The sequence below is a fragment of the Mirounga leonina genome, unplaced genomic scaffold (genome assembly GCF_011800145.1).
Source record: "Mirounga leonina isolate KUSES-001 unplaced genomic scaffold, KU_Mleo_1.0 Mir_176, whole genome shotgun sequence".
Classification (NCBI taxonomy): Eukaryota; Metazoa; Chordata; class Mammalia; order Carnivora; family Phocidae; genus Mirounga; species Mirounga leonina.
Window position 1 is genome coordinate 30,181,127 of NW_023270454.1, and position 15,467 is coordinate 30,196,593.

General features: G+C 38.8%; 1 protein-coding gene across 3 annotated transcripts in view; it reads right to left on the minus strand.

Annotated features, from left to right (window-relative positions):
* Positions 1–6,268: 6,268 nt before the first annotated feature.
* GUCY1B1 (guanylate cyclase 1 soluble subunit beta 1) overlaps positions 6,269–15,467 on the minus strand; it is a 51,953-nt gene continuing 42,754 nt past the window's right edge. For all 3 annotated transcript variants that reach the window (XM_035022843.1, XM_035022844.1, XM_035022845.1), the window contains 6 exons: positions 13,918–14,115; positions 11,550–11,787; positions 10,368–10,508; positions 9,661–9,815; positions 8,703–8,829; positions 6,269–7,479 (listed from right to left, as the gene is read on the minus strand). In XM_035022843.1, the coding sequence (XP_034878734.1) occupies positions 7,456–7,479; positions 8,703–8,829; positions 9,661–9,815; positions 10,368–10,508; positions 11,550–11,787; positions 13,918–14,115 (883 nt within the window). In that variant the 3' untranslated portion in view covers positions 6,269–7,455. The remainder of the gene's footprint in view (positions 7,480–8,702; positions 8,830–9,660; positions 9,816–10,367; positions 10,509–11,549; positions 11,788–13,917; positions 14,116–15,467) is intronic.

The window sequence follows — 15,467 nt, forward strand, 5'->3', positions numbered from 1 at the left end:
TATATATTCTTACTATTGATTATAATATCACTTCAATGACAAAGAAAAGAGAACATGTCATTTGGTGAATCATTATGTATTTAAACCAAATAAAATAATGAATTGGTTCTGAAAGATATTTTTTTGTGTATATAAATTGGTATTCTACTGTGAAAGTTTTAAAACATGTACTTATATCTTCAATTCAAAGTGTCATAAAATTTTCCTAACATTTGGCTCCAATTTTTTTTTGGTGGTTGTCACTAGTTTGTTTCACTGAACTTTGATCTGTCTTCAGTAAAACTTCTGTCCTGCCACCACATTAAAGCAGGCCCCAAAACAAAGTATGAGAGGCTCCCCACCACCCTCAATCCTGATTCTTTTCTCTCTAAATCAGCCCCTCTCTCTAAATCAGCCCACCAATGATAATGGTTTCCTCCAAATACAAATTGAATAATGCCATTTTTTGAAGTCTTTTTTTGTCCAGTCCCCATTTCTCATTCTCTTCAATTCTGATTTTTGACCCCACCACTCAAAGAGACTGCTCTCTCCCTGCCTTCACTCAACAAACATTAAGTGTCCATTTTGTGGTGGGCTCAAGGGATAAATCTAGGGAAGGAATAACTATTTTAACCTTAAAAACTTAAAGCCTAAGATAGAAACAGACATATAAACAAATAATGTGCTAACCATGGTAAGTATTGTGAAACAATAAGGTTAAGAAGAACTAAATTTGCCTAGGAAATCTCCAACGAGAGAACACTGAACTGAGTGCCAAAGACAAGTGGGAATTTGCCAGCAGAGTATGAGTACAGGGTATTCCAGAAAGAGCAAAGTAGAAAATTACAAAGGCAGCGACCAACAGATAAGGCTGGTAAAGGTGACAATTGTGTATGCTCTCCTAGGGTGTCTAGACAATGAATAGCAATTAAGTGTTCTTAGGCAAAGAGTAATTTTGATTTGAGAAAGACCACTCTGACAGCACTTTGAGAGTGGGGAATGGAAAGGGGAAAGACAGGAAGGGGCGCCTGGGTGGCTCAGCTGGTTAAGCGACTGCCTTCGGCTCAGGTCATGATCCTGGAGTCCCGGGATCGAGTCCCGCATGGGGCTCCCTGCTCAGCGGGGGGTCTGCTTCTCCCTCTGATCCTCCCCCTCTCATGCTCTCTGTCTCCCATTCTCTCTCTCAGATAAATAAATAAAATCTTTAAAAAAAAAAAAAAGGAAAGACAGGAAGTAGAAAGCCTTAGAAAGATCTTGTGATTGTTTAATTTAGAGATGATGAATGCTTGAAGTAAGACGTGTAGGCAGAATAAAGTAGACTTTAAAAAATACTCAAGATGCCAAAACTGAAATTTAAGTGCTTCAAACGAAGGGATGTTTGTTCACTGATGCATCCCCAACACCTAGAACAGTGCCTGCCACAAGTTAACACTCATTAAATGTACGCTGGATTCTGGGAAGATGGCAGTTCACTGTAGTTTTTGACTCTTCCTGAATGTCCCTTAAAGACAGGAGTAACAATTAAAATTGCAAAGTCAAAAACCCACAGATGCCTAAATCAGAACAAAATCACCTTAACTGCAACCCAAATGTACCCCCAAACCTATGGATTGGGAACCACTGATAGCTAAAATCATCAGACGGCGTTACTATCTACGAGGGGGGAAATAGGAGGAAGGACCTGGTCTCCAAATCAGAGAATCCGGTATCACAAATGCATACTTACTAGGAAGCTCAGTTAACCAATCTGAGACTATAGCAACCAAAACTGGAACAGCAATCTATAGAAACCAACTACTGAGGGAGTATAAAGAGACTAGGGCAAGGTCTGATGATGATGGGATGTGATGGGATCCATGATAACGGAAAATAACCTACAAATTCTCCTTCCCAGGACAAACACTGTACAGAAAAGATGGCTCCAGGAATAGAATCCATACTGATCAGGACAGAACAGCTGGGACAAAGAAAAGAGAAGGTGGGGAAAAAAAGTGAAAATTAAAAACACATGATTACACAAGTCCTGGAACAAAAGGAAAATACCAAGTAAAATTGGAGAATTAAAAAAATAATAATAATGAAAAAATTGTGATAACTAGAACAGGATATATCAGAATACTGGTCCAAATGCTTTTTATCAGAGGACATTTTATAGCATTCAATTTTTAAGACAAACATATAACTCAAAAAAGCAGGACAAAGAAAACCTGAATTAAATAAAAGAGAAAGAAGAAATTAATGATTAAAACAGAAATTTAAAAGTTGGAAAATAGGAAAATAGTAAAACTAATCCAAAAGCCGGTTTTATAAAAACAGGAAAAAGTCACTAATTAACAGGACTAAGGGACAAATGAAGAAAACAAACACTATTTGAGGCAAAATAATCTTCAAAAGTGAGAAAAAATTTACGTATCATAAAAGTTTACTTTGTATATCTATTAAAATACTTTTAAAAATCTGAATGAAGGGGCACCTGGGTGGCTCAGTTGGTTGAGCGACTGCCTTCGGCTCAGGTCATGATCCCGGAGTCCCGGGATCGAGTCCCGCATCGGGCTCCCTGCTCGGCGGGGAGCCTGCTTCTCCCTCTGACCCTCCCCCCTCTCATGTGCTCTCTGTCTCTCTCATTCTCTCTGTCTCAAATGAATAAATAAAATCTTTAAAAAAAAAAATCTGAATGAAATTGATAGTTTTTTTTAAATAAAAAACTAATATTAAGTCTAATTAAGTTAAAAAGTTAGAGATCAGTTCCCAGAGAAGCAACAGAGAAAACAATAGAAAGCTACTCCACAAACAAAAACAAAACAAAACAAGGCACTAAATCTGGAGATCTTCATAGGAAATTGTTTCCAACCTTTTAAGGGTCAGGTCATGAAAATGTTAGTTAAACTATCCCAGAAAAAAATTGGGCAAGCTTTCATATTTGTTATGTGAGGAAATATATGATCAGTTCTCCAAACCTGACAAGGACATCATCAAAACATACAAAACTACGGACTATTCTTCTGTATAAAAATGGATGTAACAAACAAACAAACAAAAATGGATGTAACAACCAAAGTGAAATGCTAGGAAACAAAATACAGTGGCATGTTAAAAAATAAAACACACTTATTTAGGTTGTGAGGATGTTGATGAAATAAGCCATATAAAGTGGCAAGAATAAAACCTTGCACAAAGTAAAGGTGCAACTCCTGTTAGTCATGATTATTAGTCATCACAGACTGGACAAGTGAGATTATTAAAGGACATGAGGAAGAAATCAAGGAACATCAATGCTTAACTAGCTGCTAGAGAACAAACTTAGAAAATTCGCATTTCCCAATCTCAAAACTCACTACAAAGCTGCAGTAAACAAGACCGTGTGACACTGGCATAAGGATAGACCTCAATCAATGAGAGAGAATTGACAGTCCAAAAATAAACCCTTACATTTATGGTCAATTTATTTTCAAGAAGGGTGCCAAGACAATTTAGTGAGGAGAGAATGGTCTTTTCAACAAATCATGCTGGGATAAGTGGACTTCCACCAGCAGAAGAATGAAGATGGACCCCTAGGGCCACCACATATAAAAACTGACTCAGGAGGTAAATCTTTGTGATCTTGGATCAGGCAATGGTTTCTTGGAGATGTCTAAAGCATAAGCAACCAAAGAAAAACAGAGAGAAATTTAACGACATCAAAATTTAAAAATTTGAGCTTCAAAGGGTACTACCAAGAAAGTGAAAAAACCCCATATATTAGGTGAAAATATTTGCAAATCATGATCTGATAAGTCTAATGTACGGAATATAATAACTCCTGCAACTTCACAATTAAGAAAGCAAACAGCTCAATTTATAAATTTGGCAAATAATTTGTTTTTTTCCCCCCAACTTTTCAATAGCCAAATATCTTTCATTGGTAATGTTATTAAGCTTATATTTTGCAGAAGAGGAAAAATGTCCACAAGACAGTGAAAGAAAACAAAATGCCAGGACCCTCTCACCCATTCACTTCCTCTGAAAAAATCCACAGGGAGAAAATGAGCATTCCTGTATTACAGATGATGATACCGTGGTTCAGAGAGGTTCGCGAGCCTTCTCACTTTTACCCCTGCCAAGTTCCTCGCCCATGTGGTGTAGTAATCATCCACGCTTTCCTACCTCACCAGTCCTCATCAAAGCCCAGCACACTTCAACTCTGCTTCCCACACCACCACCATCGCTCCTGCGCCTCTGTGGGCCCCTGGTGCGTCAGTCACCAGTCCTGAGCACGGGAGGAGCTGCCCGGGTCCCTCCGGAGCTGTGGGACGCCCACGGTGGGCGCCAGCGCCAGAGAAGAGCCCAGGGGCGGTGGGAGCCCGGGGATGGGGGAGTTGGGGGTGCAGATCCTGGGCATCCCAGCGGGCAGCTGGACATTCCCCCTCCAGCTCTGGATCAGCACTTCTACTCAACGCCTTCAAGGCGGAGGGCGGCGGTCAGGCGGTCAATGGGGACCCCATGGGTGGCCTGGCAGCACCGCCCACCCACCCAAAGGGCAAATAATTTGAATAGGAATTTCTCCAAATAAGATATACAAATGACTACTCAGCACATGAAAAGATGTTCAACATGATTAGTAATTAGGGAAATACCCACCAAAACCACAATGGATGGCCCTTCATGCCCACCAGAATGGCTTAGATCAATAGGACGGACGATATAGCAAGTGCTGTGGAAGATGTAGAGAAATTGCAAGCTTCATACGCTGCTGGTGCGAAAGAAAACTAGTGCAGCCACCTTGGAAAACTGCTTAGCTGTTCCTCACAAAGTTAAATCTAGAGTTCCATGTGACCCAGAAATTAAACTCTTAGGTATACACACAAGAGAACTGAAAACACAGGAACACAAAAGCTTGTACACAGATGGTCACAAGAGTATTATTCATATTAACCAAAAGCGGAAACAACTCAAATGCCCATCAGTTTATGAATGGATAAACAAAAAGTCCATACAATAGGATATTATTCAACCATAACAAGTAAGGAAATACTGATTTATGGTACAGCATAGACAAATCTTGAAAACATTACACTAAGTGAAAGAAACCAGATACAAAAGGCCACATATGTATGATTCTGCTTTTATGAAATGGTCAGAATGGGTCGCTCCTTAGAGACGGAAAGTAGATTAGCATTACCAGGGGTTGGGGGAAGCGATTCATTGGGATCAACTGCTAACTGTTACAGGATGTCTTTTGGGTTAATGAAAGTATTCTGGAATTAGATGGTTGTACAACTTTGCGAATATACAGAGACTACTGAATTGTACACTTTTAAAAAGTGAATTTTATTGGGTTATAGCTCAACAAAATAAAATCCAGCAGGCCACAAAAAGCTACAAATGGATTAAAAGGGAATTGTTGAAAATTTAGTAAATTTTTAATAACTCTAGAATCCAGGTGGCAGGTGAATGGTTGTACCCTATACAAGTCCTTTGACCTTTTCTTTATGTTTAAAATTCTTACCAAAAAATGTTTGTGAAGTAATTGGCCAGAAACAGTTTTTTTAAAAAATAAATACGAAGCAGTCATCAGGGTCAGTGCAACAGAGAGACTTCAAGGAATTTAGAAATTAGGAAGAGAACTTTATGCAAAGCAAACTCAATGCACAGGATCCGTGTTGCCCATGAGGATGAGGCAGGGGAGAAACAGGAGACACTGAGCGTAGGCCACTGGACTTGGCCTAGAGCCTTGCTTCTTTTTTTTCTTTTAATCTTATTATGTTATGTTAATCACCATACATTACATCATTAGTTTTTGATGCAGTGTTCCATGATTCATTGTTTGCATATAACACCCAGTGCTGGCATTAATTCACCTTTAAATGAGACCCTCCTAAAACCCTCCCCAATCTCCCTACCTTCTCCTGTTCCCATCCTACCTTCATCCTCTCCTTTCTCATTCGCTAAGTGTCCATTCAGTATGTTAACTATGTTTTATCACTACCAGTGTCACGCATTTTAATTATTTGTATCTGTGTCTTTCACTCCTAAAAGACGGAGATCCTCAAGGGCTGTTGTCATTTCCTATAGATCTGTGGATCTGCCCTCCAGGTCTAATCTTGTTTCTGCCATTTTGTTGGTACTAAAGAAAAACAGCGTTTGAGGTTTAAGGCTATCTAAGAGGAGCCATTCAACTGTGTAAGAACAGTGAATCAAAATTAATTTAAAGTGCAGAATCAGGAAAATTATAAAATATACTTATAAAAATGAGAGTAATAACATGGCCCATAATAACATTAATATCATTTTTGTTGAAATACAAACAATCTAGAGACAAGTGGAAAAAATAATTTATTGCAGATTCTCTTACACATAAACATGGGACATTTATACATATTTAGATGTGCTGATATGAAATGCTAAATTTAAAGACAAACATTTTTACACAAAAGTAGTTGCACTATATTTTATAAAGGTAGGTATTAATAAATTATCAGAGATATTTAAGAACAATAGGCCAATTATTCCAATAGGAATGCTTTCTATGTCAAATTTAAAGTAACTTTTCTGAACATGGCCTGGATATAATCACATTCTTCCAAGTTAAAAAATAGAAGCTCATTTCTGGAAATAAAGGCCAGAAATGGCTCTTTCAGGAGTATCCCAGCAGTGTCTCCAATTTTATTCTTGGATGTGGTTAGAGCGCCTCACATTTATCCTAGGCTAATGTAATAGCTCAGTGTGAAACAGAACAGCTTTTTATAACAGCTGCATGTGGATAATGAGATTTAATACAAGGGATATAGTACAAATGATAGAATTTTAGAGGAATTATAATGCCACATGATTTGAGTGAGCAACCAAATACTTTGGTAACAGAAATGTGCATCCTCTATTTTTGAAGGAAAATGAGCACAATTCAAAATAGTCACTATTTTCTTAGCATGGTATATTAATTCTTATTTTGGGAATCTGCAAATAAATGGCATTTTTTTTTTCCTAAAACTTAGAATTCACTCCTTTATAAAATGTTTTCTATAATGAGGTACACCGACATGATATAAACTTTGTTCTATGTTATTATAGTCATGAAAATATACATAGACATATACATGGAACACTAAGCAGATTTGGTAAGCCATGATATGATATATACACATGACCAAATACTGTTCAGTGTCACTTAATTAAATTCAACAAATATTTATTGGGTGCCTACCACTTGCAAATTACCATGCTCGGCAATGCTTGTGGTAGATCTTAAGACACAGGAAGCTCACATCATTCACATCTAAAGCCAAACTTCAGGTAATATACTAAACCTTGAAAATAATCAAAAGCAGAGCTAAGGTTGAGTGATGAATCATGAAAGCTATACCGAGGAGAAAGGCTTGGGATAACTGCAAAAGACAAAGCGAATCTGTATCCACAGGGAATAATGGCTCCCAGGCTTGGCGTGTGACAGTGGACAACAAAAGCCCGTTCTGCCATCTTCTTCATCCCACAGTCTAACATTCAGTCATCATCCTGGGTTGTTTCCTTTAAAAAGTGGAATAAACAGGGATTCATTTTCAGTGATAATAAAGCTAGTAGTATCCCCCAAAATATTTTCTTTCTTTTTTTTTCCTTCAGACAGAAGTGTGATCTGCATTCACATCTGTTCTTCTGTCCTCCTACCCTAATTCTGGGTGAAACAGGGCCACCCACCTAAAATGAGCAACACTTGAGGTGGAGTTTAATTTATCAGAAGAACATCCGTAAGCATGCCAACACCACAAGTAAACTATTTAAAGTAAAAAGAGCAGAAAGAAGATAAAGACAAATATTTTAAAATTTGGCATTCCATTCCTTTTAGGACTTAGGCTCTACCAGCATTTTTAGGGGATGTATGCATATGGAAAAAAGAAATAATCAGCGAGTCTCACAGCCCTCTGAAGAACCAATACATCAACAGGGGAACAAAGTATCAAACTCGCTCCTGATGCAGCGCACTGCATTTGGGAACAGAGGGGGCATGACCTTGTGCAAGCCTGGTGGGAGTCGGGATTCCGGGTCGGAGGGCCAGTGTTTGAGGACTGTTCTAGCACATGGCTTCCAGCTAGAGTAAGACCATAGCACTAGCATGAAGCTGAGGCTCCCTTACACAAGCATTCAGGTTCGGGAAGATTATAAATTGCTCTTCTTTCTGGGAAAAATGCCCAAGGGACTAGGATGTCTAAAGATCACCAAACATTCCACAGAGAGATGGCTTGACCCTCGGAAGGATCCGAAGCTTCATGATGAAGAAAACTCCCATAAATTGTGGTCCTGACTGCCCAGTGGTGACCTCAGGATGGCTTAGGGAGCTAAGGAAAGAGGCCGGGGAGTCTCTCAGAGCCCTCTCACCTCAGCCGTGTTTGAGCCAGATTATGGTGGAAGAACAAAAACAAAACAAACAAACAAAACAGGTCTTCCCCATCTGGTGCTTTTGGTTTTAATTTCATTAGAGGACAAAAGCCGGCAACCCTAAAGTATCCCCTAAGAAGTTTTTATTGTTCTAACTGGCTCATTAATGTTTCAGTATTTCCGCTACTTTATTTGAAGGTTCATTTCTGTAAACAAGAGTTCTTTTCAAATAAAACATATTCTCAGTGATTATAATTTAGCTCTCTCTAGATTTTATTTATTTATTTATTTATTTATTTATTTATTTATTTATTTTTAGCTGTCTATATTTATATTCTGTCTTTTAAAAAAAGGAATTGCATGCTGTTTAGTCATACCTCTGTTCCTGTATTTTTTCTGGAAAGAAACCAAACTTGCATTGGCTCTTTTTTGCCCTTCATGGACACAGGGCCTCGGTGCTCCAAATGGAACTGTGGATCTGAGTTTTCTGGTGTCATAAGACATCTAAAGGACAGGGGACAGGGAATAGGGAGAGACATATGCGGTATGGTTGCATGGAGAAAGTGACATGAACCTAAATTAGAAATAGAGACAAGAATGACACACACTAAAGTTTTATTTAAAAGTAACACAAGGGGCGCCTGGGTGGCTCAGACGTTAAGCGTCTGCCTTCGGCTCAGGTCATGATCCCAGGGTCCTGGGATCGAGCCCCACATCGGGCTCCCTGCTCGGCGGGAAGCCTGCTTCTCCCTCTTCCACTCCCCCTGCTTGTGCTCCCTCTCTCGCTGTGTCTCTCTCTGTCAAATAAATAAATAAAATCTTAAAAATAAATAAATAAATAAATAAAATAAATAAAAGTAACACAAGGTTTTAGTAACAATGATCATACAGGGAATTCCTAAAATGGTGTGAAATCATTAAAAGTGGGAGTAATGATCCAGTCTTCTCAAATAAGAAATAAACAATCCGAAGAGCATTAAGTGATGACTGCTTATTTTTTAAAAGATTTTATTTATTTATTTATTTATTTATTTATTTATTTATTTATCTATCTATCTATCTATCTATTTGACAGAGAGAGAGAAAACAAGCAGCAGGAGTGGCAGGCAGAGGGAGAGAGAGAAGCAGGCTCCCCGCTGAGTTGGGAGCCTCACTCCAGGCTCGATCCCAGGACCCTGAGATTATGACCTGAGCAGAAGGCAGACCCTTAACCAACTGAGCCACCCAGGCGCCCCATGACGACTGTTTAAAAATAACAAAATCACTGAGAGTTAAGCCACACGTAAAGAGACATTTTTCTTGCAGATCAGTAAATACTAAGACATGTTTTCTTACCTGTATGTATATTCAGACACATTTATTTTTCCTTTTTCTCCAGTGGTTTCTGTTCTGCTTGTGAGGTTAACGGTATTTCCAAAAAGGCAATATCGAGGCATCCTCTGCCCTATGACACCAGTAACTACCTCTCCAGTGTGTATCCCTATTGTGATCTGCAGAAATCAAAACTTTGTTTCAATAAGTTCTGTCACCAAAACACTAATTTTTGATTACTTTATATTACAGAATGTGGAGTCATCATATAAAAATCGTAAGAATTCTCTAGAACTCCGAGTGTATTACAGCATATTTATAAAATAGAAGAACTCCAAGCGTATTTATAAAAATAAAAAACCCTCACAAAATCTGTCTTCCAAGAGAAACATTCTTTCTCTAAAGTCTGAAGATTTCAAAGATATGAATCTGGTAACTTGTATGAGACACAGGAAAAGAGATTTTAAAAAATAAACCAGAAAGGACAGGAAGTTTTATCTCATCCTCATGATTTCAGCACATGAAATAGACTAGGTAATTTCAAATAGGTGGACAGATTTCCCATCTCTATGAAAAAATGGAATACAATGGGTTTGAAAAAGATTATATACAGTCTTTGTTCTCAAGGAGTCTTTCCTTATACATAATTAATAATTGCCTGGTAAAAAATGTGAGTCAGATGTCCATAAAGGTCTACTACTACTATTATAATATCTATTTTATTTACTAACCTGAACAGATTCGCCATCCACTTGAACCTGACCAGCAATTTCCATCATGTCCAAGGCCAGGTGGCAAATGGATCGTGCATGGTGGATGCACGGCTCTGGTAAACCACTCACGGTCATATACTTATCACCAACTGTCTCCACCTAACACAGCACATATAATTTACATGTTCATTAGTTAGAATACACATTACCGTTTCATTTACTACCTTTATATATAAACAATGTTTTTCCGAGGCTACCAATAGCTTTAAACTTTCCTTCTCTGAATTCTTTTAAAATTCTAGTGCATTCAACTCCAATAAGATGAAACCTTGTAATTATTTCAAATTTACACACTGGCACTTGAGGTCTTTGATTACAGGCAGGTACAGACACAGCATTATTCTCCCCCTAATAATTCCTGGTTTCTCGCCCCAGATACCTTACAATTCAATAGGACATTTAATTACCAATAACTCCCTAAAATAATGATGAGTTACAGCACAAGAGCCACTGCCCAAAGCCCAGTGATTTATCACGTTCATTAACCATTTATATTTTGATGTGCTCACAAAGTGTTCCAGTGTACCTCAGAAAACCACTCTAAAATAGACAGTTTTTGTGGCACTCCTATTACTCCAGATGCCTGGAGATGGTTTAGTTAACATTCTTGCTTTTATGAAGCAGTATAATCCCCTGACTTCAGTTTTCCAATATTATCGCTGTTTTTAATTGAAACAAAGGGCAGAAATGCCTTATAAATGTTTATCTTCAAGTCAGTGTTATCTAAAAGCAGATCAGAGTCCCCAGTGCCCTTCTCCTGCTCTCCGACTTCTTTCCTAGGCAAAGCATTTATCTATTTCAGTAAAAATGTCTCCTGCAGAGCACTACAACGAATGTTACGTTTCTATTACGTGTGATAAACCACCTGCACAGATTCATTAACGTAGGTGCAAATGAGCTGCTGAACATTTCATTTCCACCAGGGGATCATCAGTGCTATTCCTTCCGGTTACCAGGAAGAGAAAGTTTTGTGACAAGAGGGAATTATTTGAGAAAATGGTAAACCGGGAATACACGGAGGCTGGCTGCAGCATGGCTACAGGGCTAGCCTCAGAGAAGGTGCCGGCAGTGCCCCTGAGCGTTAGGGTCCCAGAATCCAGACTCGGAGGAGCCCCGCATTAGGATACGATCTGGACTTGCCTTATAAACAAATGGATTTTTCCGGGAGTCGGTCAATGTGTCAAATCTGGTGTAGAGGTCATTGAGGAGGTTTACAATCTTCATGGCCCCTTCCCCAGATGCATGCTTGCTACAGAAAGCATTGAAGCCCACAATGCCACTGAAGAGGATGGTCACATTGTCGTATCTTTTGGCAGGCACCGGACGCTTGTGTCTCAGCTCATTGGCGACAGACGGAGGGAGGACAGAATACAACAACCTGTTCAGTTCAGCGGGGTGGGGAGAAAGCCAGAGTAAGAGATGCTGGGAAGAGCTTCAGTGCTTCTACTGTCCACCTCCTAAAGCTTTGATGTCATGTGTACTGTAAAATCCTCGAGTGGTAGTAGGACACCCATTACTGGCCGTATATGTAGGCGAGGTATCAAAGATACTGAAATTTATTTGTTTTAATCACATACAACATCCCCACACACAAACCAGTTCACGCCAAATGAAAATAAGCCTAACAAATAAATAGGCAAAGCGGAAGACTGGCCATAGGACGGCAAAGTTTTCATCTGTGGGACTGAATTCCGACCTGTCATTATGGTTCACAGTATGAAAGCTGTCATCACGAGCACTTAAAATGCTGTCTGCGCAGCATAATACCAGGACCACGTTTATCTCTTAGGATTAAGAAATCTACCCGAAGGGCGCCTGGGTGGCTCAGTCGGTTAAGCGACTGCCTTCGGCTCAGGTCATGATCCCAGGGTCCTGGGATCGAGTCCCACATCGGGCTCCCTGCTTGGCGGGGAGTCTGCTTCTCCCTCTGACCCTCCTCCCTCTCATGCTCTCTGTCTCTCATTCTCTCTCTCGCAAATAAATTAAAAAAAAAAAAAAAAAGAAATCTACCTGAATTTGTGTAAATAATATCAAAAGAAGTAGATTTCTGGGCGCCTAGGTGGCTCAGTCGGTTAAGCGTCTGCCTTCGGCTCAGGTCATGATCCCGGGGTCCTCAGATCCAGTCCCTCATCCGGCTCCCTGCTCAGTGGGGAGCTTGCTTTTCCCTCTCCCTCTGCTCCTCACCCCTGCTCGTGCTCTCTCTCTCTCACTCACTCTCCCTCTCTCTCTCTGTCAAATAAATAAATAAAAATCTTAAAAAAAAAAAAAAAGGAGATTTCTCTTCAGTTTCATGCATGCCTCACTCCTCCATGGAAGAAACTGATAAAACAGATGAAGATTGGACTAGACAAGAAAATATTGTATTTCTATAGGTAATACGGAGATTACTCTGATGGCTTCAGGGATTACACTGAGGGACAAGTGTGGTAAGCACAATAGGAAGGGGATGAGAGCCGAGGGTTGACAGGAGAGAAGCAGAAGCGAGGGCGACCGATGTCTCTTGGCATGAGGACCCAGCAGAACAAATGATGCCTCTCTGCTTTTTTCTTCCCTGTAGCCAGAGGGCATTCCGTGCTAAGTTTAATCTTACAGGCTTCATAAAATATGTTATTTTCAGGGATGAAGTTGTACCACTCACTAATCAAACCTATAGTTTGAACTGCTTTTCAAACAGGGGGAGGAATTTGAGCTGCCTGCCCTATATACTTTCTGAAATTTGCAAAATACCTGGATAGATTAAGTAGTCCACTTAGGGCCACAAGGAAAGTGAAGAGGTCTCCAAGAAACTAAGCATATCTTAGTCCAGACAAGTGAATTAAGAAGCTAAAGATAAAGCAAAAGGAAAGAGAGAGAGGCTTTCAAGCAGACTCTCCATTGAGCACGGAGCCCAAAGTGGGGCTTGATCTCACAACCCTGAGATCACGACTGAGCTGAAACCAAGAGTCCGACCCTGAACTGACTGAGCCATCCAGGTGCCCCAGATTTTATTTTTGCTAACATATATCATTACAGATGTAATTGTTGTGATTACAAATGACATCACTATCTGTCAAATTCATATCTGCCAAGCCCTAAAATAACCTAGACTCCGAGAAATCTTTTAAAAGACAATGGCCAGTTCTAAGTACAGTGTTCAACGTAACCCTCAGAACCCAGGCAGCCCCTGGCACACAGAGGATGCTCAGGACACAGCTCTCCCATGAAGGAAGGAATGAATAGAGAATTCAACATTAAATACGCATTTGAATTATTATACTGATTTTCCGAGAGAGCTATTTTGGCATCTGTTCTTTCAACATGGTTTATAAAAATAGAAGACATATTTCCACTACCATTAAGACTGATTTATTTCTGTACGCATAATTTCTTTTTAAGTGACATGGAAGGTTTTATTTACTACTCCGGAGCTACAGTGGGCTCCATGCCCCTTTGGTGTGGTGATCAGACTTAACTGTAGCTGAGTCACATTATACGATGCCCTTCCTTCACCACGAGGTTACATTCTTACGTGTCTGTCTTTTTCTTTTCATCTTCCAAGGCTCTTAATGTGAGCTGCAGCCTGTCTGTGAGGATTTCCAGTTCTTGGGTCAGTTTGTATTCCTCTCTGAATTGTTCTCCCAAAAGAACGAGATCACGTGTGGCATCGTGCAGAGGGATGTCACTCAGATACAGACCTCTCCTTGTCAGATCGTCCAGATTCATCACACTGTTATACAGGGAAATGAGGCAAAATCAGTGCCAACTTGTCTGCATGATAATCCTGAGCCTAATGACTGTCAAGGAGTATAACTCTGTCATCTCCTTCTATTCAATTCCTCCTACCCATTCAATAGATCAGGTTAAAGACAAGAAAATTTGGAGTCACATGAAGACTATGACTTCATTCTCTTACATATTTAAAAATCTATCAAAGACATATATTTTGCCAAATCACACTTTTAGATGCCATCAGCCTAAATTGAAAGATAAGGTAGAAACCCGTCCCATGCCTCCTGATCAGGTATTTATCACAAGGCCGTTATTCACTGCTATCACATTTTCCTCTCGTTATAAAGAGATGAAGAAAAATTTCTTTTTACCCTCTGTAACAGGGATGATAGTGCTTCTTTTGAGAAACCAGTTCATTTTGGCCTTAAGGATTCTTTGACTCTTGTAACTGGTTACTTTTCCTTTTTAGATGCAATGATTAAAAGTTTATAATCAGATTTATGACCTGATGTATTTTATATATTTATGACTTTTTGACATGTATTTTATGTGCTATTCTTCCTTCCGGTTCTAATTTCTTCTACTACTCTTCTTTTCTTGGAAAATTTTTCTCATTTTTGAAACATTATTTAATCTTGCTAGATTTTATGCATCTCTGTAACCTAAGTTATTTTTACCTAAGTTATTTTTAGAATAGCATACTAATACTTATTGATTCAGTGATGATCTGGTAAGTGACTGCTTTTTAAAACTATTCTTTGGTTAAAATGTCTTAAGGTTATGTTATTGGTTCAAATTTTTTAAATACAAAGAAAGTAATTACTTCTGGGCATTCCCAATAAGAATTTCTTTAAAATGACATAACAAGTTTTGACTTTACTGAAGAATTTTGGATTGATAAAATGTCTCTTGTTTTACGTTCTCAACAGAAATGTCCAAAATCAAAACAAAAATTAGCATGTCAATATAGAAAAATAAAATGATCAAAGAGTTAACTAATGAAACACATGGTCTCTTTAGATTTTGTTACAATGCATATGTATGTTAAAGCTCACTTTCAGAAAAGACCCATCTGAAAAGAGGTCAGATCATCTGCTAAATGATATAAAAGACCTACCCAAGAGCAGAGAAAAAAAGATTATAATCTTAAAATGAAAATGGCTGAAAATGCTCATATTGAGTTAGAAAACAATCAAATTATGTCTCACTCTTTTAAAAATTATTTTAATGGACTACTAACATTTTTTTCCTAAAGTTAAACTAATCGTCTTGAAATTATTTACTTTACAAGTAAAACTGCTTTTAGGTGATCTCATTTAATGTAAGTACAAATCTTTCTATACATATGGA